The 23,571-nt window shown below is 42.3% G+C and overlaps 1 protein-coding gene across 1 annotated transcript in view; it reads left to right on the top strand.

Annotated features, from left to right (window-relative positions):
• The window catches only part of VWA8 (von Willebrand factor A domain containing 8), a 321,202-nt gene that overhangs the window by 115,511 nt on the left and 182,120 nt on the right, over window positions 1–23,571 (top strand). The window contains exons 15-20 of the mRNA XM_090050444.1: window positions 1,577–1,745; window positions 2,089–2,166; window positions 8,194–8,309; window positions 10,138–10,244; window positions 12,565–12,671; window positions 19,380–19,451. Of these exons, the coding sequence (XP_089906570.1) occupies window positions 1,577–1,745; window positions 2,089–2,166; window positions 8,194–8,309; window positions 10,138–10,244; window positions 12,565–12,671; window positions 19,380–19,451 (649 nt within the window). The remainder of the gene's footprint in view (window positions 1–1,576; window positions 1,746–2,088; window positions 2,167–8,193; window positions 8,310–10,137; window positions 10,245–12,564; window positions 12,672–19,379; window positions 19,452–23,571) is intronic.

Raw genomic sequence — 23,571 nt, 5'->3', positions numbered from 1 at the left:
AGTATGTGAGGGACTAATGTCTTGAAGGCCACCCTGGAACATTTTCACTGTTGCATTTCTGGGTGTGAAGCAAATCCATCCCAGCTGGGATACCATCACCACCACAAATGTATACAGGTCAAGAGAATCTAATTGATTGGCGCAGAGTGGCACAGAAAATCCATAAGAGAGCCACATTCTCATGGTTGCCTTCACCACAAAATCATCCTTCCTGGTAGTGGAGTAAAAGAAGTTGCTATTGCTGCTCCAGTAGATTCAATTGTCTTTCTCATTTGCTTCTTGGCCATGCTGTTTCAGGTGATAACCTTGTAGTAATCCATCAAATTACTGGATTTACTCAAATCCAAGAAAAGGTTTCCGTCCCCACCTCCATTCAACATGGTGGGGCAGAAAGTGGGGGGAAGGCCTTCATCTTGGGGTTAAGTACAAGGTGGGGGGGAAGACAACTGTTGCAGCTGTGGCCTCTACGTAGGCTCAGGGTTGGAGTTGGAGCTGCTGCCTCTGCTCCTCCCCCTGCACCATTGCTTACCCTCAGTTGCAGACTCCAGCCCCACTCCATCTCCTGCCTGGCCAGGCAGTGGTAGCAGCAGCTATGGGTCAGGGGCTGGAGGTGCCCTTGACACAACTGCAGTCACTTGGCTGGAGCAGGGAAAGGGTGCCAAAGTTAGAGTCACAACTGAGAGTAAGCAGAAGCAGGGGGAGGGGCAGGCAGCAGAAGGCAAGTGGCAGTGGGGCAGGTACAGTTTGCACAGGCACTATGGGAGGGGGCAGGAAAAGGGGGCAGGCAGTATGGGGGTGTGGCAGGTACTGGGGTGGTGAAGGAGACATGGGTTGAGATACTTGACTTTGCTACCTCCTGCCCCTTTGACTTTTCCTGTTGTAGCAGTGGGGGGTGCATTTTAGATGACCCTCTGACAATTAAATTCTGTATATGGAAAATTATAACATGTTTACAATTTTTCTATGTTAAAATTTCTATGTTTTCTAATTGTTGGGGGGTCATCTTAAAGTCAAAGTTGTCTCCAATTTGGGGAAATGCAGTAATAAATCATGTCTCTTTCGGGCATATGTAAAAGTAAACAGTAGCATAAGTACTTACACAGCTTGAGGTGTGTGGGTCATACTCCAGGTGAAGACAAGGTTAAGTAACCATGTATATGTGACAAGTTATGGAAGCAGGGTTTTTGTAGGGGGAGAAGGAGGGTTGCTTTTAAATCACTTGTTACATTATACTATTCATTTTGGTTTTGATTTTTTTTATTCTGTTGCATTGCAAATGTCCTCAATAGAAAATATACTGGAGCTAAAAGTCTCCAAGGACATTTTTAAGATTTGGCTAGACAAAGCCTCAGCTGAGATGGATCTAGTTGAGGATGGTGCTGCTTTGATCAGGGGGTTGGACTACATGACCTCCTGAGATCCCTTCTAAGAGATCCCTTCTAACCTCAATTGTCTGTGATTTCTAAATTCAATAACTGACTTGCAGATTGATCATGTTCCATATGGAAGTTGCAAGCTCGATTTGTTACCTGTTATATAGTCCAGGTAATGCATTTTGAAATACATTCTCTTGTAGGTCTATCTTTCCCATCCACTCCTCATTCAGAATAATTGCCTTGGCGGAGCCTCCTGTCCTGGGAAGTAGCACACAACAATGGCTGGGCCCAGAGCTTTTAACTCTGTTTCTCTTTCATAATGTGAAATCCTTAACCAAGGAGGAAGAATTTCAAGTTATTAAAGAAATGGCAAGTACTTGCAATGCTTTCCCCAGTTTTAATTATTGGTTTCTGTTTCTTATTGGATATGATTATGAATGAAAATATTCCAATATATGATGAATGCTTCATTTCTTATATGATGTAGAATTCTTTTGCATAGCAAAAATGACTCATATTTTAATCTGAGTACCCCCTAATGTAATAGATATAAATTAAACTTCCAATCATGATAGTTTAGTACATAAACTAATATTTTTTGTTAAAATATATTCCTTTTGGGTGATTTAAAGCAAATACATATACACTGTGCATATACATACATATGTAACTTATGCACACTCATGCATACATTTTTTTGTCTTTCAAACAGATTCCAAATGTGCCCAAGGTTGCAGTAGAACAGTTGTTATCATTAACATACAAGCTTCGGAAGACAAATGACCCCACCGTAAGTCCACTCTTTTTCAGATTTGCTCTCTGCTAGTCATTCTGTATTATACCTGTTTTCTTTGCCATTGTTTTATTTCTACTTGCAAAGTATTTTTACCACATTTACTTGATTAAAAGGCCATTTTTCCCCCACGTAATGTGGGGGGAAAAAGCCCTTTGCTTTACAATTGAGTATGAGGTTGCATGGGGAGGCAGCTACTACAGCTCTGGCCCTAACCCTTGGTCGGGGCTGCCCCCCTTCCCTTCCCCTGCCTCTTTCCCCTCACCTTCCCTCTTACCCCCCAGTCCTCTCCTGAAGTCTCAGGCTGCTTCTTCCTGTCTCTCCCCCACACCACTTCTTCCTCCACTTCCCCACTGCACCCCACTACTTTTGTTGTGGTGCTGGCAGACTCTGTCTCCACTGCAGCCTGGATTACAGAGCATGTCCTGGCCCTGTAGCAGCCACTAGTGCCAGCTCTGCATCACTGCTATGGGGCTAGGATGGAGCTGTGCTCCATGCCCTAGGCTGCAGCAGATATGAAACCTGCCAGTGCCGAAGAAAAGCTAAGGGGGTGGTGGAGGGGCAGGAACAGAGGAGGAAGGATGAGGGGACTCAAGGCTGTGGGAGCAGAAGCAGTGCAGAGGGACAAGATGGGCAGGGGAAGGGGGGCAGGGTCCTGAGGCTATGGTGGGTACACAGAAGGAGAAAGAGTGTAGATGGGAGAAAGGGGCATGGGTGTCTGAGGCTGCAGGAGACAGGCACAAGGGAACTAAATGTTGAGAGCACAGACAGCAGGGATCAAACTGCATGCCTTCCCTACCACCTGTCCTCTTACTGCTTCATGAATAGAATCTAATATAGTGGGGGAGTCATTTATATTTGGGTCAGTATGATACTCCGGTGTATGCAGCTATATTTAAGCAGTATTGTGTAGAAAAAAATGCTGCTGACTTGGTAACTATAAACTTATTTTAAAAAGATATATTCAAGTCTCTGTTAAATATGTATTGCTATGGCAGCTGAGAAATGCATTGTTTTATTTTTGTAAAAATAAATCTAGAACACTTTGCACTGGAATCGTGTAATTTAGCTTTATAGATCGGCACATGTGTAACTTGTGTTCATATCAAAAGTTGAATATGCCCTATAATTCACCTTCCTCAGCTCTCCTGAGTTTGACACCAACAGGCTTTGCCTGTATTTGATTTTATTTTTTAATGACAGTATTTCAGGAAGAAAATGTACTGTGCACTACTTAGCAGGTACTAATTTTGAGATCTTAAAAAGAAATGAACATTTACACCTATTTACAAAGTTATGGCTTTGTTGATATTACAATCTTACATCGCTTCCTAGTCTTAGTTGGTGCTTTATAAACACAGAGAGGTAAACACATTCCTTTTGTTAATAAGGTTTAATGTTTAGAAATACACAGTATATCAACAGCATAAAAAAACCCACTCCGTATATAGGTGTATGGTTGTATTGTGAACTACTCAAAGAAAGTGCATGCTGTGAAGGAAGAACTGGGTCACAGTTCAGATGCAGGGAAGATGCCTGTAGGTCAGTAGTGACATGAGATAAGTTGGGAATAGCATGCCTGTGGTATGAGTTTAAATTTATGCTTTAGGAATATAGGACTATTTATAGAACTGTTTTGCTAATCTTCCACTTGAGTTGATTGTGAAATTTTAGCTGTTGTTTAAAATTTTAACAGTAGAAATATGCCTGTAGAATATTCAGCCTGCATCTCTTATTTTATTAATATTATTTATGTGATTTGCACTAGAATATATAGATGCCACTAAGATGCCATCCAGATATAAAATGCAAAGGTGGCAGCTGCCCCAAAACGCAGTGACATAGGAAAAGCTTGACATAGGAAGATCCATAAGAAATAGATGAGAGAAGGGAGGAGACATTTAATTACTAAATGTTCAACCTTTTAGTATGGGCATTTCTTAAAATATTGATATGGTTTAATTTTGTGGGCTTTTCAATGAAGCACATTTATGGGCTTATTTCAGTCTCTACTGTATGTATATCTATAGTAGCATAACATTTTTTTAAATGTTAATCAGTATTTGCTCTGGTTCCCAACTGAGTTAACTTGGTATAGCTGATGATAATCCTCCATTACACCAAACAGTAGGGCTGTGCGAAATGGCAGCATTCCATTTTGATCAGTGTTCTGATGTTTCTATGGAACAGCATTCTGTTTCAAATTTTGTTTCGAGTCGAAACAGCTGGTCTGTTCTGTTCTGGTGAAAGAGTTTTGCTGTTTCGACCCTGTTTCAATGTTTCGACCATATGATATAATGGGGAGGTTTGAAACAGCCTATAACTTTGTCACTTCTTGGCTGATTTGGATGAAACTTGCAGGACAGGTAGCCCCTTCTGAGGGCGTGAAACCTAATAAGTTTCAAGGAGATAGGTGCAGGGGGTTTGGGGGAACTGTACCCCAAAGTCTTGAAAACAAACCTCATGTCACATGTATGCCTTAAGCCACAGTGGGGTCAAAGCTGCAGGCACAAAGCCTGCCAAGTTTCAAGGAGATGGGTGCATGGATTCAGGGGAAACAGTACCTCAAGCTGCGAACAAGCAAAACTCGTGACATAGGTGACACTACATGTGTTAAGACTCAGCAGGGGGAAAGCTGCAGGCCTGCTAGCCTCTGCTGCGGCCATGAAGCCTGCCAGCTTTCAAGGAGATAGATGCAGGGGTTCTGGGGCCCTGCACCTCTGGCTGCTGACAGGCAAAACTTGTGACATGGGTGCTTGTGCAACTGCTGCCTTGGATCAGGGAGCAGGACTGAAGATCCCCCATCACCTGCCACTACAGACGTGGGGGTAATAATTGACCACAGTATGAACATGAGCTGGCAATGCGATGCTGTAGCCAGCAGGGCTAACAATACCCTGGCATGCATCAATCAATGTGTCTCCAGCAAAACCAGCCCCCTGCATTAAACAGGAGATATAACTAGGGGTCAGGTGACTCCAGCAAGATGACTGTCTAGTCTCCTTTTGAAGACTTCTAGGGTAGGTGATCGCACCACCTCAGGAGGAAACAAGCCTGAAACGATCTTCCAGGAGTTTGTGACCATTACTTCTAGTTTTCCCCAAGGGTGCCCTGGTGAACAGTTGTACACTGAGCCCCAGATGTACACTTCTGTTGTAGCGGTAAGCTGCTACCAAGTCCCCTCTCAACCTTCTCTTTTTCAGGCTGAAGAGACCCAATTCCATCAGCCTGTCCTCGTATGGCTTGCTGTGCAAGTCTCTGATCATATGGGTAGCCCTTCTCTGGATTCTCTCAAGCTTTACCACATCTTTGTTCAAGTGTGGAGCCCAGAACTGGACACAGTACTCCAGCTGCAGTCTCACCAATGCCAAGTAGAGCAGGAGAATCACTTTGCAATGGTTTTGCTGTTTCAACCTTCTCCATTATAGCCTATGGCCAAAACGTAGAAACAGCATCAAAACGGTGAAACGTTTCTACCTGCCTTATTTTGTTTCGAGGCTGTTTCAACCATATCTGTTCCATTTCAATTTTGCTGTTTCAGCCTCAAAACAAGTCAAAGTAGTGTTGAAACAAAACTGGCGGCGAAATTTCACACAGCCCTACCCAACAGTTATTTGATCCAGAAAGCCTAAATTTCATTTGAAAATGTCTCTGTTGTCAGAAAATTCTAGGGTAACTCAGGAACCTAAATCTTTTGAAGTTTCTAATTTTTTAAGTTTTTTTTTTTTAGAAAGTGGAACATAAACTGCAGTTACTTAAGCTTTTTTCAAAGTATTAACCTGGATTTTTCATATGTTAGAAAGTAGCCTTTATGCAATGTAATAGTACTGATTGGAAAAATTCTAATAATATGTTTTTGAACAGTAAGTGCCTCATTTTCAAAGTTGAAAGATTTCACAGAAAAGGATTGGTTTTGATACATTTCTCAACTTGAAAAATGCTGGGAAAAAAGTTCTTTAAAATTCTCATGCAGTTCCAGATTTACATTTTACTAGGAGGATATTTTCAGGTTTCCATTTGAGTTTATATGTGCTTGAGATTATATAAAGAGAGAATTTCTGTTGACCCAAATTCAATTTCAAAGGAATTTCTGAACCTATACCTAGGGACTGCTATTATTTGGGCTTCAGTGTATTTCAGGGCAAAGCCCAAAATTTAGTGTTTTCCCCCGAAGCCCCAGAGAACTACAGTTTGGCTGGAAATGGCACGAAACCACAGGAGAGGGAGGGCAGGGAATAAAGTAAAAAACCCAAAAACCTTATCTGAAGTGCAGAGAAGAAAGGTAGCAGAGCCCTGGAAACACTGTGAAAGCCCCACATAATACCAGGGGCAGCCTAGTACAGGCTGAACCCCTCCCAGGGCTCAGCCAATCAAGTAGTTCAATTCCCCACTTTGGCAGAGAGTTTAAAAGCCCTGCCCAGAGCGGAGCAGGTAAGTATCCCCTGTCCTAGGGGCTGCAGGCATAGGCATGCTGGGTGCCCGGCCCCACAGCTGGACATGCGCTTCTGCTACAGGGGCTTCTCCTCCCTCTCTCCCCTCTCCCCTCCCCCACTCGGCACAGCTCTCCTAAGCCCTGCTTTGCTTTGCTGCTGCACAGAAGCAGAGGAGAATTTCCCCCTTCCCTTCTCTGCACAGCAGGGCGGAGTGGGGCTCAGGAGACCAGTGCCAGGTGCGGGGAGGCCGTAAAAGTTAGCATTTGTTTCATAGTTTCATAGTTTCATAGTTTGTAGGGTCGGAAGGGACCTGAGCAGATCATCTAGTCCGACCCCCTGCCATGGCAGGAAAGAATACTGGGGTCAAATGACCCCAGCAAGGTGTTCATCTAACCTCCTCTTAAACACCCCCAGGGTAGAAGCCTGCACCACTTCTCTTGGAAGCTGGTTCCAGACCCTAGCCACCCTGACTGTGAAGTAGCGCCTCCTGATATCTAACCTAAACCTACCCTCTGCCAGCTTGTGACCGTTATTCCTGGTCACTCCTGGCGGTGCTCGGGGGAACAGTGAATCCCCCAATGCCTGCTGATCCCCCCTGACTAGTTTATAACAGGCCACAAGATCCCGTCTCAGCCTTCTCTTTTGGAAGCTGAACAGGTTCAGGTCCCATAGCCTCTCCTCATAGGGCCTGCCCTGCTGTCCCCTGATCATACAAGTGGCCCTCCTCTGGACCCTCTCCATGCTGTCGACATCCCTCTTGAAGTGCGGCGCCCAGAACAGGACGCAATACTCCAGCTGCGGCCTGACCAGTGCCGCATAGAGGGGGAGGATCGCCTCCTTGGACCTGCTCGAGATGCATCTGTGGATGCATGACAAGGTGCAGTTGGCCTTCCTTACTGCCTCTCCACACTGCTGGCCCATGTTCATCTTGGAGACAATGATGACCCCAAGATCCCTTTCCGCCTCCGTGCTGATAAGAGGGGAGTTCCCCAACCTTAAAAGTTGTTGTTTGATAAAGTTTATTTATTATGATTTCACTTAGAATTCTAAGTGGTGAGCTTTACTTAAAGTTGTTGTTGAATAAATGGTGAGCTTTACTTTTTTAAAACAGCTGAAGAACAGCCTGTATGCTGCTGTTCAATGAAGGTCAGCCCCATGATGGGCTCCCTCAGCCAATCAGAGGCATGCAAGAGCCAGCCCTAAAAAACACCTGAAATGATCTGCAGCGACCCTGCAGGGAGCCAACTTTTCCCTCTGCTACAGTCTGAATTACACTCATCCCTACCTATAACTTCTTCCAAGAAGGAGACAGCCCAAGATCCATCTTATCCAACACCTTTTTTCTTCTGTTATAACAAGAAAGCTGATATTCTGGTGACATCATGATTTCCATGGTAATACATTTCTGTCAAAAATACTAAGTTATGACCCCTGAAGGATTAAGAGGCAGAAACTGAGAAATGAAGATGAAAACAGCTGTTTAAGAACAAGAAGTTGAAATGATTGCTTACAGAGTAAATTATTCTTTCTTGTGTGTTCCAGTTTAAATCAAAGAGGACTTGGAATTAAAATTACCTTTTATTTCTGGTAGGCACAGTCACTGGCATCATCTTTATCCACACGACAGTTATTACGAATTTGTCGACGGCTATCTCGGTATCCAGATGAAAGTCTTTATCATGCTGTCAATAAGGCCTGTCTCTCCAGGTAGAAATACTAATTTTACTGCAAAAGTTCAGACTCCCTCAAAAACTGCTAATATGCTCAGCTAATTTTTAAATGTGTGGTTTTTTTAGGAGTTAGTTACTAAAATAACCATTCACAACCTTTTGTAGGCTGGGAATGTTAAGATTCAGTTCTATGGCATTCTTAGACTTAAAACTTCATTTTTAATGAATCATGCATCACTTCTTTCTAATCTGTGTTTCAGGACCCTGGCACATGTTACCTGGCCACAGGTTAATGCAATTAATGGCATGATAAAACAAGGAATAAGCCACCAAGTTATTACACAAAAAATGTCTAATAACTTCTGTAGTTGGTTCCTATCATACCATTCGCTGAATGTGTGCCCAGGCTTGGGGCTCCCAGCCTTCAGAGTGCATGGGACCCCTTGATTCTCACATGCTCTGGAGGCTGACATTGCATATCAGCTCCCAGCTTTGGAGGCCCATCAATGTCAAGGACTCTGATGTGCCCCTAAGGCTAGGAACATGATTAGCTGCTGCACCCAGCCTCAGGGGTGCATTAGACACCCCCACCCCACTTGGAGCAGCATTAGAGCAGCACCATGTGCCCCCATGGCTGGGAGACATCAGCTGATCCAGGCTCCCAACAGTAGGGATACACATTCCTGCAGCTGGGAGCCCAGATTAGCTGATGGGTCCCAGTCTTGGGAGCACATGATGTGCCTCTGTTGCTGGGAGCCTGGATCAACTAACTGTGTTCCTGGCCACAGGAGCTTGCCAAATTGGTGATGCAGGGGGCGCCCGGGATCAAGATTAGGATTCTAGCCTCCTCCTGTACCAGCATTATGGCATGATGGGATAGTCCCACAGTTGCGCCTCCTGTGGTGCATTCCATGGCATGGTAGGAAGCACAATTGTAAAAAAAATAAAAATAAAAATCACACATCAGATCCCATCACATCTTTATTTGCATATGTGCCAGATGCCTCAGATGCTGAATAACTTTAAAAATGTACAAATAGGGTCTCATTTCGTGTCAACATTCTGGGGTGACAAGAAAGGAAAATCATATTCAAGGTCATAGGATCAGGGGGCTAGAACAGATGACCTTTGTGAGTTCCCTTCCAGCCCTACTTTCCTATGGTCCTATATTTAATAAAATCTAATGTGGTTAGATGTTGATTGGAATTTTGTATTCATTAAAAAAAGTTTTAGTTCACAGATTTCTCAAAGGAAACAATCAAGTTATGAAAAGGTTTCAAGCAAAAGAGTGAGGAAGAAAGTCAATGGGCCCAGATCCTCAAAGTATAGAACACTCATCTCCTGTTGCTCTCTGGAATAAATCAAGAAAAAAGAAAGCTGAGGGTAGATAAAATTTCCAATCCAGGTCTCATGGACTGTTGTAGGTGAAAGCCACTAGCCTTCAGTTCTATTTTATTCCTTCTTTAAACTAGTTTCATAAAGCATTGTAAACTCTTAAAATTAATATTTATATTAATATTAATTTTAGGAGTGAAATCTAGGTTAGACTTAAGGAATGTTATCCTGTATGACTTTGCTGGGTTTGTCTTTTTTTTTTTTTAATCCAGATGATTTTGAAATTTGGAGTTATTGGTGGAAAGTCAGATGGAGTTTCCTATGCAAGAAGTCTGATTTCCTTTCCTAAGCATAGATAGAGTAGGTGAAATGCTGGAAACTCTCCAAGTGAGACAGGAATTGACATTATTTAGTGTGAGAGGTCAGGATAAAACTTCTTGCTGATTTTTTATTATAAAACAATCCAGACTGTTGAGAAAAGTAAAAACAAAACAAAAACTTTTTCCTTCTCTTTTAACCCCTTAATTTAGGTTTTTGCCAAACCTTGCAAGATCAGCTTTGCATAAAAATTTGCTGGATTCTGGGATTGAGACAAGTCCAGATGACATAAGGAAACTGGAGGAGAAGGATTATAGTTGTAAGATTGTATTTATTACCTTTTTGTTCTTTTATGAAAATGACTCAGTTGCTGAACATACAAACTGTACTAAATGATCCTTATTTAAGCATAGTTTGCATTCTTTTGCCTTTGTTTCATTGGAATGTAATGTGATTCTATTGTCATATTTATGTAGAGGGTTCATCATACTCCGGGCTGATGGACTTGTGCATCTATTTTTCATTTTAAATTTCCTGGATCAAAAGGGTCCTTGTCCACAGACTTTAATGGGCTCCTTTCCTTTAGCATTTTTGACAACTGCACTACGTTTTATGCTTTTTGAACATTTAAAATTTTTGGTGTGAACTCTTAAGTCTTGATCTCTCTGTCCCATGCTACTTTCTCCCCTTTAACACCCTTTTTGCCTCATCCTGTTTAATGTTACTAAAATTTTCTCTCATTACTGTCAACAGAGCCCTGTGATCTCTCACACTGATTATGGCAGTCTCTCTTCTGACTCTCCAGACTATACAAAGCTTTGGTGCTAAAGATGACTTATTTCCCATCTCTCTTTTAATGTGTTTCTCCTCTCTTTGATATTCATCTAAGTTTCATCTCATGCCACATCACGTTTGAGCTCTTTTTATTGCCTTCAACGCTGAATATAAAATTATATGTGCTAATATCTTTCATCTCACTTCTTCCTGGTGCCTTATCTTCCCTCTATCCTATAGCCTTCCTGATCTGTTCATTTCTTTTTCTTGTTCTCGCCTTCGTGCCTTCTGACAGCTCACATCGAACAGACTGCTGCTTCCGGTCCACTAAGCCCTTCTTTTCAGCATACTTAATTTCCTTTCTCCCCACCAGTAATCTCTGTTCTCTGTTCCTTCCCTGCGCAGTTGCTCAAGCTTTTGTCCTACGTGTGTTTATCTTTACTGCTTTCATTGTTGGCTCTCTATAACATGCTTATGGCACTTCCTATATATGTGTGTATATTGCACATATATACATTACATATATATAATATATGTGTGTGTCTATTTATATATGTACTTTTCGTGGACTATGTCCTTAAAAATGTACTTTTCTTCATTTTTAGAAATTACTATAAAATGCCCTAGTAATCCAGACTTATTTCAGTTTCAAAACATAAAACTAGAAATTTGAGGCAAATGCTAATTTCATATTGGTTAGAATATAGCTTGAATTATAGTCATGTGGAATACAAAATTGAATGTTTTACAAAGCTAAATACAAATATGAAAAGGTTATATTACTTTGTTAATGTATGACTTTGAAACATTTTTATAATGTGTAATATTAGAAATACTGCAGTTTTACTAGGAAACTTGTGTCCATACTATGGAAATTTCATGATAACTCAACATGCAAAGCCTTATCACACTTAAACTAAACAAAACGAAAAGGCAGTGGAGAGCATTCTCTCTCAGTATGACATTCCAGGTTAATCCAATCTGGCAGGAAGTCTGAATAAAGGAAAAGGGCAAATATCTGTTGGAGGTAGAGGTGCTTATCTGGAACTGCTGTGTTATAACGTAACTACTTGTAGCACACTGTTGTAGTTAGTATAATGTTTTAATGATTTTTCTATCTGAACTACAGCTGGAGATTCCTTTAAGAAGGATAGATTTAGCCCTTTTTACCCAGGTGCTAAATGTTCCTTCTCACCCCCTTTTTACACAGATCTTGTGCTGAAAAGAGAAACTTAACAGTGACTTAATGTAAAGGAAGTGATTTAGCATGCTGTTTTTAGAAGGGGGTATCTGATGAAACAATTTTAGTAGCACTCTGAGGGTACGTGTAATGTGCCCCTACAGCGCCATTGTTACTGAGCCTGGCATTTAGTATTTCCTTTTGGACATACTAAATGGTGGCACAGTAACATCCCTGTATTGCACTGTTCAGTGAGGTAGCATCACGTGTAGACATGCCCTGATTAGAGAAAGTGAGTATCAAATTAAACCAAAGCAACTATCTACAGTCTCCAGTGATATTTCCCCTGATACGTACGGTCCTGTATGATACTTTCCCCTGATCATTTTACCAATTTTGTCATTCATTGTTACAGAACTTTTTACAATTTGTGTGGTACATGGTCTTGAAATTCACTACTAATCAATATTTTTGTAGTATTTAAACCATAGAGCTTGATGCAAATTTTTTTTTGACATCTTTTCTTTAAATATTTAGGAAACCAAGTATTTCTGGCAAACCTTAGTGATCCATTGATTGCTGCAAATATATGTATTGTCTTTTACATGGGTAGTTGACTCCTCATCTATGCAAACCACCTAAAAATAATCCCTTGATTTGTTTTTGTTTTATATAAAATTTCAAGATGAAGTACATAATGGTATTCTGAAGATAGGGTCTACCAGTATGCCGATCTATAACCCCAATGAGAAAATGAAAGTGCCTGATGTTCTGTTTTATGAAAACACCCAGGTAAGTGCACTTCCTTGATTATGCAGGTGCAATGGACTTTGCTAAACATTGTAGTAATGAACTTTCAAAGGGTATATTTTTTTAACTGCCTAAATCAGGTTCATATTGTGACCATGGAAAAAATGCTTGTCTTCTCACTGAATTTGGTGCTCATTTCAGATGACTGAAGATCAAAGTTCATAACCATACTTTCATATAATGAGATTATAACATTCCTGGAGATGATTCATAAGAAATAAAGGAACTGCTATTGCCCTTTTGGTTTTGTTTATAATAATTGAGAAGTTTTATTATTGCTGCTTGGCTATATCACCATTTTTTATGATGGGTCAACAGTTCTAATATTCTATTTTTAGAAGTCTAGAATTTGGAAGTTTTACAGGCCTGCAGTAGGTAAATTGGAGTAGGAATTACTAGTATATGCTTTTAAAGAAATATTAAAACAGTTGAATTCTTTTTGGAAAATCTTTTACTGCTCAGTGAAACCACAAACTGTTTACATAATATTCAGTTGTTGTTTTAACAATATTCAGGGATATTGAAATGTTATCTGCAGTTGCTCTACAGTTATTCTGTCCCTTGCCCTCTTACTGCTTCTCGTTGTAACTATGATTTATTTATACATATTTGATGCACAAGTCCTAAGATTCTGAGCTGTCTGAAAGCCATTTTTGGCCAGAATTCAAGAATTTCTCAAGAACTACGTTGTACATATGCAGATTACTTCAATATGGATGTAATGGTTAAAATCTCTGTTATGATTGGCATCAATTTTGTGCCATTTGGACTTAGCAGCAATACTGCCTCAGCTTTTCACACCCTTCAGCTGACAGAGAAACTACAGGGAAAGGATCTAAGCCAAATTATAAAGGACAAAAGAAGGTGTATGTGCATTAGGGTTGCATTAATGTGCACTAATCTCTCCAAATTGAATTGGAACCCTCGCACACTCAACGGCAGACCTGGAAGTGGACCAGAAGTACTTCGAATCCACCTCCAGGTCTGCCGCAAAGCATGTGGGGGACCCTGCTCCGGCTCAGCGACTGGTGCCTCCTGGGTCTGGGGGGAGCACCCGGGGTCCCCCCATGGCTGATCACCATGCTGGTGCGCTTGGCGGTGGACCTCCCTCGCACTCGGAATAAAATCTTCAGATTTCGATTTGGCTGAATCTCATCGGGACAGCGATCCAAATCAGCTAATTGAATCACTGTCCCCTGAATCCGAATTGAATTCACTTCACACACCCCTAATATGCATGTCCTGAAAGGAAAAAACACGTCTATCTTCCAAAGGCATGTCCATTTCTCTTTACTAGATGGTAATCTTTCTTCTCCACACAATATAGAGGTATCAGCGCTATTAGTCCACTGCATCTGAACCACAGGATCTGCCTGTTCAGTTGGAGTAGTTTAAAAAGGAGAGAAGCTGCTGCTCAAGATCGCCTGGTAGCTTGTGCACTGTAGGGTTAGGTGCAGACATTCAAAAGGCCCAAGGCAGAATTGATTTAAATTCAGTGTTTTTTGTAAATGATGTAAACCAGTCTTTTGTGCCAAACTTCTGTTCTGTTACAGGTATAGGGTGGTTTCCAGTCACTTAGCAGTAAAAGTGTAATGTCTGTACCTGGTCTAAATGATATGTGTGCACACCCCTGTAATGACATAAGTGAGCTAAATTGCCCCAGCTTTATCCCTGGATGAAGCTGGGTGAAAGTTGGAGGAGTTTCACTACATTTATAACTGTTACAGCCAAATAGCTTCAGTGCTGTCTCAGGCAGCAGCAGCAGCTTCCCTACCCCTCAGACAAACATTCACCTGGAACAGTTTCTATGTCCTCATGAATGATGTTGCCCCTCCAGCCCCACTCCCAGCAAAGCCTTACCAGTACAGCCCTCAGCACCTGCTTTAGCTGCTGCACGTGTATAGGTATATGTGTGCACACGTACCAAATCAATAAAAAAAAAAAAAATTTAAAAACTCCTCATTTTGCACAGTCCCAAAAATTTCAAATCGATAAAAATCAAATGTTTAAAAACAAACATTGATTTTTGCCATAAAAATAAAAATGAAATTCTGCTAAACCTAAGAATATGCCTCTTAAAACAGTTAATAAATATGCTGAATCTCCATGAGCTACAGCTCCAGTGTAATTAAAATGAGGAGTATGAGAGCTACTTGATATAAAAGTTTGAAGGACAGGTTAGGTAACTTAGGAAACCTTTCTCCTTTTCAGTGAACTTCAATGTGTAGGAGCTAAGGTCAAGGAAGTTTAACTTAGGCCTAGCTGAAACATTTTCCATGCTAATTTGAAATAAACAGTTGATTTCATTGATGACCATTAAACCCTCTCTTCAACAAATTCTCAAGTTGTAAATGTAAAACGTATTTTTGAAATGAGAAGATTATGTATCTAAACATTTTTAGGGTGTTTTGTTTAATGAGACTAAAGCTTATGTGCTGTTTTTGTGTGTAATTAAATTCCAGATATAGTGCAACATCATTAAAACAAATCTCCCTGTAACTAGGAGAAAAATTCATTAAAAGAGGGAGAGTGTTTACAATAAAGTTAGTTAATTTACTGCATTGTAAGAATGAGAAAATCATTTCCTTCTTGGTGGGATTTTTAAAAGGGGAGTAGGGTTTGTTATAAACAGATTTGTTACCATTATGTATTGTACCATTCTAATGAAGCTGCTTGGCACAAATCATGAGTAACAGTTAAGTTCCTAGTAAATAAGCAGCATATCAGCCACCATTTTCTAGCACACTAAATATATCACTTAATAAGAATCTGAAAATATTAAGCTATATAGTTTGTGAAATAAATTATATGTAGTTATATTTTTCCTATACAGCAAAAAGATGTACTAAATCTACTTCAAAGGCATTATTTAATTGTAAAGCTATCCCTTTAGAAAATAGCTGAAGTACAAGTGGGAAAGTTGAGTGAAATTATTTAAATGGAAGATTTTCACATGTAAATCAGTCTACCTTGTTTTATGTCTTTCCTGTTCTTTCTTTTCTTCATAGGACAAAGTTTAGTTTTCACTGTATAGGCTCTTATGAAAGTGATAGACAGGTCACATAATGTGAACAAATGAGAACATTCTTCTTCCTTATAATACTACTATATGTGTGAGGTTTTCTGCTATTTCAGTAAAGCACATCATCTCTGGGATTCTCACAAATTAAATTCCAAAACTCAAAGATGCCCTTATGTATTACTCTTCTTGCTTAAAGTTGAGAATAACTTCAGTGATTACAAATTGAAAATACTGATCACAACTTATTTTAGAATACTGTTTTTTCCCACTTTAGGCAAAACATGTCATTAAATATCTATGGTAAAGAAATTTCTCCAAATATTTTACTGATAGCAGTATATAGAGAATTTTTCAAAAACGTAGTAGTGCATTACCAACTAAAATTAATTTTCTTCTTAAGTTCTGTATTGCCATCTCCCACTTCACTGTGATGGTCTCAAGTGTTCTGATGACGATTTTGTATCCCTACACATCTGCTGAAGGATGAAACTGGCTTAAGGGCAAAAAACAGTATTCTGTGATTTAGTAAAATAAACTACATTTACTTATACACACACAATCCTGGGACTTCAGTTTGGGAAGGAGAAGACTGAGGAGAGTAGAGGTCTGTAAAAATCATGAACAACGTGGACAAAATAAATGAAGAACTGCTATTCACCAAGCCCCAGAGGACTTGAACTAGGGGCTACCCTCTGAAATTAGCAGGAAACATGTTTAAAATAAGAGAGAGTCCTTTTTTACACAACACATACTTAACTTGTGGACTACATTACTACAGGAAGTTGTAGAGACAGATAGCATAGCCATGTTCAAAAGGACAAGACAAATACATAGATACAAATCTATTAATAGGTATTAAACAACATTCAAGGATGTATCTTCTAGCATTTCTAAACCAATGATAGTAAATGCCAGGGTGGATAAGGAACAGGGGATAGTTCACTCTAGATATACCCTGTTCATTGTTTTCCCTCTAAAATATCCACCCTTGCCACTGTTGCAGAGAGGATACTAGACTGTGTACCTCACATACCTCCCCCGGGGTGTGTACAGTGGCTGAGAGCCCCCCTCCCCCCTCCCCCCCGTACTCCTGGACGTGCTACCTGGGCTCTGACTGACCCATCACAGCCCCGGGGCCCCATTTACCTCAGCCCCTGCCCCACTTCCTCCCTCACTGTGGGGGCCTCGATCTGCTCCCCCCCCCACTATTGGTATATGTACCACAGTTTGGGAACCTCCGATTTAAATTATGCAGTTTCCTATAAGCGGAGTATGCAATTTCCTTTAAATCTCTTTTTCCAACTGCTGAAAAATTGTGGTGCTTGTGATTTTGACATGGCTGATTGAGATTTGCAATATTAAGCACCATTTATAAGTTTTATTAAAAACATCCCCCTCTTTATGTAATTTTGAGGGAGTTGGAAAAATAAGACCGTTTTCTCACCACACCAAAGGAGTATGGTAATAATGTGAAGTTACTGTTTTTAAGAAGCTAGTACTATGCAGATAAAATAATAATGCTGAAAGAAAAACTAGTAATGTTTATGTAAAGACAGGCTCTCCCTTTTCTGAGTACCCTATCTGACCTACTTACAGATGACCTATTTTCGTTAGATAGAAAGGAGGATACACAAGATTTTGCTGCTGGTAAAGCAGCCAGCATTTTTCACATTGTTGTTTGCTAATTACATTTTAAAATAAATCTATTTGAGGAGAACAAGTTTAGGTTAATTTTCCTTCTTACATATATTGCCAACTTTATACCTTTTATAGGCTTTCATTAGTATAAATATATATTAGCCATTTTGCTTTTGAATACAGTCTAATTCAGATGCAAGAAATACAGGAAAGGCTGGATTTCTTTGTTTTCCCTTGTTTCCTTTGAAAATAAACATTAATTGGAGTAGAAAAAACTTATCTTTGAGTTCAAGGCAGGCCTAATATCTTACCTTTAAGTTTATATAAATGAATATAATTTAAGCACATAAGATCAAATTAGCATCTTGGCACATATGGCATGGCAAGAGGTACAATTGTTGCATTAAGGGAACATCTGTAAGTAGGAGTGGACCGATAAAGATTTTTTGGCCAATACAGATAGCTGATGAAGCCATATCAGCCAATACTGATCCAATTGCCAATATGCAAGCCCGGCAGCTTGGGGAACAGCATCTGGCTGGTAAGTCGGGGCAGGAGGAGGGCCAGATTGAGGCCTCCACAGTGAGGCAGAGAGTGGGGCTGAGGCAGGGGTAGGTACTGCCCAGTTGGGGTGAGATGGGGCAGGGTGCAGGATGGAGCTGCAAGAAGCTCCTATGGGGGGGGGGGCTGGTTCCCACTGCTGTGTGCACCCCAGGGGAGACATGGGGGGCATGTGCTCCCAGATCTGTGCACAGGGCAAGAGTGGGCTGCTACTGAGCTTGGGGCCAGGGGTGACGCTTGGCTTTTCCTAGTGGGTGGGGGTTGGGCCAGGGCTGTGCTTGGGGCAGGTGGTGGTGGTGCTGGGAGTGGGGGGCTATGGCAAATTTTTGGGTGACTGTTGTCCACCCTGTAGTGCTCCCTCCCAGCGCCGCCATTGCCCACCCTGAGCACAGCTCCGGCCCAACCCCTCTGCCAGGCATCGCCCGCACCCCAAGCATGCAGCGGCAGCCTGGCCTCATTTCACACACAGATCTGAGGAGTACATATCCCCCTTGCCAGGGTGCATACAGTGGCAGGAGCCACCCCGCTTCCCCATGCTCCCCAGATGCACCACTTGCAGCTCCATCCCACACCCAGCCCAACCCTGGCTTGGCAGCACCTGCATCTGTCTCAGCCCGAGCCCCACTCCCTCCCTCACTGCCCCCCCCAGCCATTCCCTGCCCCACACCCCTTTCCCCCTCCCCCCCAGTCTTACCAGCCAGATGCTGCTCTCCAAGCTGCCATGCTGCATTCCTGGCCATGTGTGCTGTGCCCATGCACGCAGCATTTATTAGTGACATTAATTGGCCACATGAGCCACAAAAAGCCAATTGGTGATAATGCAAATTTTTCTTTTATTGATGCTGACATGATATGGACCAGTGTATCAGTGCAACTGTATCTACTAGCCCCCTCAGTTCCTCATCTGTAAAACAAAGATAATGCATCCTTTCTTTGTTTTGCTTATTTAAATTCATGGATTGTCTTTGATAGTATGTCTACATAGTGCTTAGCACAATAGGTACTTGAACCTGGATGCTCCCCCTAGTCATTATGTACAAACAAATAAATAATGGTAATTTTAATAATTGAACATGGAGGTGACAAAACATGGTTGTGCAGTAGTAGGTTCTGCAGTTTGAGTTTTTAGCTAAGATGCACAAAAAGCCAATTAAAATAAAGGGAAATGTATTCTGGCATGTTTTTGGGAAGCAGCTAGGTTTATGGTAATCAGACATCCAGAGCCAAGTGGATTGTAGGAAATTATGGAGATAGAGTTAAAAGACATATACTTTGTTGCAATTACTGTACAAATTCCCTCTGCATATAATTATAAGCAGGCTAACAATTCCATTTCACAAAATAGAAAATAATTCTATGTATGATGTTTAAAAGGTTCTGGTAAAAAATATTTGACATAATTCCTGCACACTACATTCACTAATCTATGTGTATAATCCTGCATTTAACCTGGTGTTTTATGTCTCTAGCACATGATGGTGATGGAGGATATGCTTAAGGACTTTTTGCTGGGAGAACACCTGCTTTTAGTTGGCAACCAGGTGAGTTAGAAAAATTATTTCTTCAGAACATGGACCACAGTTTGTGGCAATAAATTGAACCTGTATTTGTTGTTTCATGTGCTAGTATCTGTGTGTTGGACTATAGTTTCAGAAAATCAAATTATTCCAGAGAACTCTAAACCTAAGAAAACAAAATACCAAAAATCTTTTATGTGTTGGAAAGATTCTTCTGAACTAGTATGTGGCGAAGTTGGACTCCATCTGGCCACAGTGCTAGTTTTCCCCACTTGCCTTTGGGCACGCCCTCCCACCTGACTTTCCTGCCATGCCTTGTTGTTAATTAACAACTTAATTAATTAAGGTGGGAGGCTACACATTCTTGCCCTGATGCCGGGGGTGCTATCTGCGGCTCCATTCCTCCCCACAGCCGCAGCCCAAGCCTTGCAGATGACATCCAGATGACACAGTGCTTCTGGTTTACTGCCGGACCAAGCTTAGGTCTTATTGTCAGGCCTAAGACACACCTCTCACACTTCACCCCCTCTCACAGGGTCTCTTTCATGCATCGACGGCTTATGCTACCTTGCTCCCACTCGGAGCAGGCCCCTTAGGCCATAGGCTTAGCTAGTTCTTACCTTGGGTGGCAGACTTTTGGGCCTCTCCCGTGACCCTCATTGGGGTAGTGGCCAGCCAATTACCTGACCGGGTCTAAGCCCCTTCTGTGGGCAACTCTTCCTCTTAATACACATACACACACTGGGCTCTTAGCCCTCTGGTTTTCCCCCACTTCACTGGGGCTCCACACCGCCCCCTTCACTCAAGGGCACAGGGCTTCCCTCCCCAGCAGGCTCAGGTGGCCATAGCCATGCCTGGCCCCAACCTTTCTTCGGTCTTGCACCTCACAGGGCTCAGGTGGCCACAGCCTTACCTGGCCCCAGTTCTTACTTCTCAGGGACTTGCATCCCAGAGGGCTCAGGTGGCTGTAGCCATGCCTGGCCCCAACTACCCCGGTGTTACGTGACCCACCCAAAGGTGAGGGCTAGGGTTAAGGTGCCCCTGCCCACCTTTCACCAGGCTGATAACTGACCTGGCATTTCCTGGGGGCTCCTGTGCCACTGAGAGCCCCACCAGGCCACTCATTCCCAGCAGGGTGCAGTTTTAGGTTATGCCCAGGACCAGGAGCCTCCAAACCATCCTTTACAGCTCCTGCCCTTACCTCCAGGATGTTATGGAGCCTTGCAGCCAGGCAGTGTTACTGCCTGGACTGCTAGTAGTGGACTGCCCTGTTTATATGGGTGGCTAGAGATCTAAAATGGCCACTGTAATCAAGCACCTGCTGGCTGCTTGGCTCCACTCTTAAAGTGGCAGGCGCCAACGGTGCTCTGCTACGCACCTTCTCCCTTAAAATAGTTCTTGGGGGAGGTTTCCCCTGCTGCTCCTCCAAAGCAGGCTCTCCTTGGAACCTGTGAGAGCCCTCAAGTGGCAAGCACCCCCAAAGGTGGTACTTTATAGTTATATGGAAAACAGAATGTGTCTATTTCACTTACTCCATGTGCTTTTCAGTCTTGTTAATCCTGCTAATAATGAAAGATAAAACAGTAGCAAACTTGTTCCTCACTGTTTGCATGGAAGCTTAATTAATGGTGAAATAGAAATGATGAGTCATAGAACCCAAGGAACATGCCACTGGAGGGATTATCATCTAGTCCTCTGAAAAAGGATCAAGTTTGCTTTGAACATCCCTGACATCTATCTGAATTAAATAGGCATCTTAAAGTTTTCCCTGATAGCTAACCTAAATGTTCCTTAAGCCTGTTCCTTCTTGTCTGACTTAATGTAGAAATGCAGAAGTCTTGATCACTGTGTACTTCGTAAAAAATTTTTACATATTGAAAAAGTTATCCCCTCTGTTTTGATGTCCCCCCTCAGTCTTTTGTTTTATAGACTAAAATAGCCTGATTTTTTTTTCTACTTTTCCTCATAGATTATGGTTTCTAATCCTTTTGTCATTTTTATTGCTTTGGACATTCTCTAGTTTTAATACATCTTTCTTAATGTATGGTACTGAGATTTTATGAATGTGATGGACTTATGGGCATGACCTAAAACTGCACCCTGCCAGGAGTGAGTGGCCTGGACCACGGGGAAAAATTGGTTAATAGAGTCCTGATAAGCGACAGGGTTGCCTGCGTGTAGGATAAGACAGGATCGACTCATAGCACCCACAAAGTCTTGAATAGCTTTGTTGACATATAAACAAAGGTGAGAGGTGGCCAGCATGTAGGAGGCTGGAGGGAAAGATGGATATAACAATGAAGAGGGGAGTCTGAATGAAAGGGTTTGTCAGCTCCTTGCAAGAAGGTCTGGAGAAAGATGACTAGAGGATCTTTAAGCTCTCAAGGGCCTAGAAAAACTGAAAAGAAAATAGCTGAACACTTTTGCAGGTACTCAGGGCTGTGTATTCTGGACTGAGGACAGAGGGACTAATTAACCCCTTGGAAAGGGGTCAGGCTACCCCTGGGTATGTGGCCTTTACCCTAGCAAATGTGGAAAAAAAATCTGAAAAAACTTTCTGCTATGCTGCTTGGAACTTTGAGTGCATTTGGTCTCCCCAGCTGGAGGCAAAGTCCTTCTCTCAAGGGCAGTACTGGATGCTAGATCCTTATAGGGCCATAAAGTACCAGGGAAGGTAAGAGACCAAAATACTGGGGTCTCAGAGTGTGAAGGAGCCTGAACTCCTCTCCTTGTTCTAGAAGCCAAGACTGAGCTGGCTTTGGGGCTCTCTGAATGACCAGAGAAGATTGAAGGTGGTCCTTGAGTAAGCACCTTCTGGAGGGCACCCTGTAACAACAGATGCAATAATCCACCTGAGGCCTCCTCAGCACTAAGTAGAGTAGAATAATTACTTCCCATGCCTTACACACTGCATCCCTGTTAATTCCCAGAATGAGATTCAACTTCTTTTTTGTAGCAGCATCTCATTCTTGACTCACACTTACTGTGTTGTCCACTGTAATCCCTAAATCGTTTTCTCCGGTATTACTGCCTAGCCAGTTATTTATTCTGTTTGCACATTTAATTGCTCTTTCCCATGTGTATTAATTTGCAGTAGTTATTGGATTTCACCTTGCTGATTTCATACCATCTCTCTAATTTATCAAAATCATTTTGAATTCCCTTTCTATTCTTGAAAATGCTTGTGACCTCTCTCAAATTTGCATCCTTGGCAGTGTTTTTGGGTGTCTATTTCATCATTCAGGTCATTAATGAAAATGATATGGGATCCCACTTGAGATGTGCCCTCCCGTTGTTGACAGGCAGCCTTTGATATCTTTGTTTTATAAATGCTTATTCAGCCAGTTCTACACCTAGATGACCATTATATCTGGGCTAGGGACAGAAGTTACACATAAACCAGTTTACCTGATCGGTTTAAACCTGTAACAGAACAGAAGTTCAGTGCACATAAACCACATTCAAAATGGCTAAAATTGGTTTAAGATAAACCTGGTTGGATGTAGAGTCAGACTGAACTGATTTAATTTAAACCAGTGTATGGAACGTCTGTCCCAGGTAGTTTCCCGATTTCAAGTTAACTCACAGTCCTCCAGCATCCCAGTGTGCTTGGCAGCCCTGGGCTGTGCTCCAACAGAGCAAGGCAAGCCCCACCCCCAGCTGTCACAGAGCTGAGGCGCTAAAGTCTCAGCTCCCCAGCATGCTTCCTGCTTAGGCCTGTCAGCCCAGAGGGACAGGAGGCAGAGGAATGGATGCCCCCTAGCCCCAAGCTGTACAATAAGGGAGAGAAAAGCCCCTGTGGCAGGAACTTTTTGTTCTTCCCTTCCTCCGCCCCCTTGCAGCCCATTGAGCTGGGCAGGGTTCAGCTCATCCCTGTCTTCTTCCCAGCCTCCGTCTCCTAGAGGCGGAGGGTACACCTCTCCCTACTCCTGCACTCGATCTCCCCGCTGGGGTCTGTGGGGGGAGGGGCAGCCCACCCCCATAGCTCGAGCCAGCTGGGATGGCCCCAGCCTTGCCCCTTCTCCAGCCATCACATATGAGGGGTGTTGGGCAGGGGCTGGGAGCACCCCACTGCCCTGCGCCAGCCCCGCCCCCCAGCCAAGGTCTGCCCAGCGTGATGAGAAAAGCACCCTCTGGGGGGCTT

Source organism: Crocodylus siamensis, chromosome 1 (assembly GCF_052110815.1).
Source record: "Crocodylus siamensis isolate JL-2025a chromosome 1, ASM5211081v1, whole genome shotgun sequence".
In the NCBI taxonomy this organism is placed as follows: domain Eukaryota; kingdom Metazoa; phylum Chordata; order Crocodylia; family Crocodylidae; genus Crocodylus; species Crocodylus siamensis.
The sequence above is the reverse complement of the archived record's forward strand: the minus strand, read 5'-3'. Positions and strand labels throughout refer to the sequence as shown.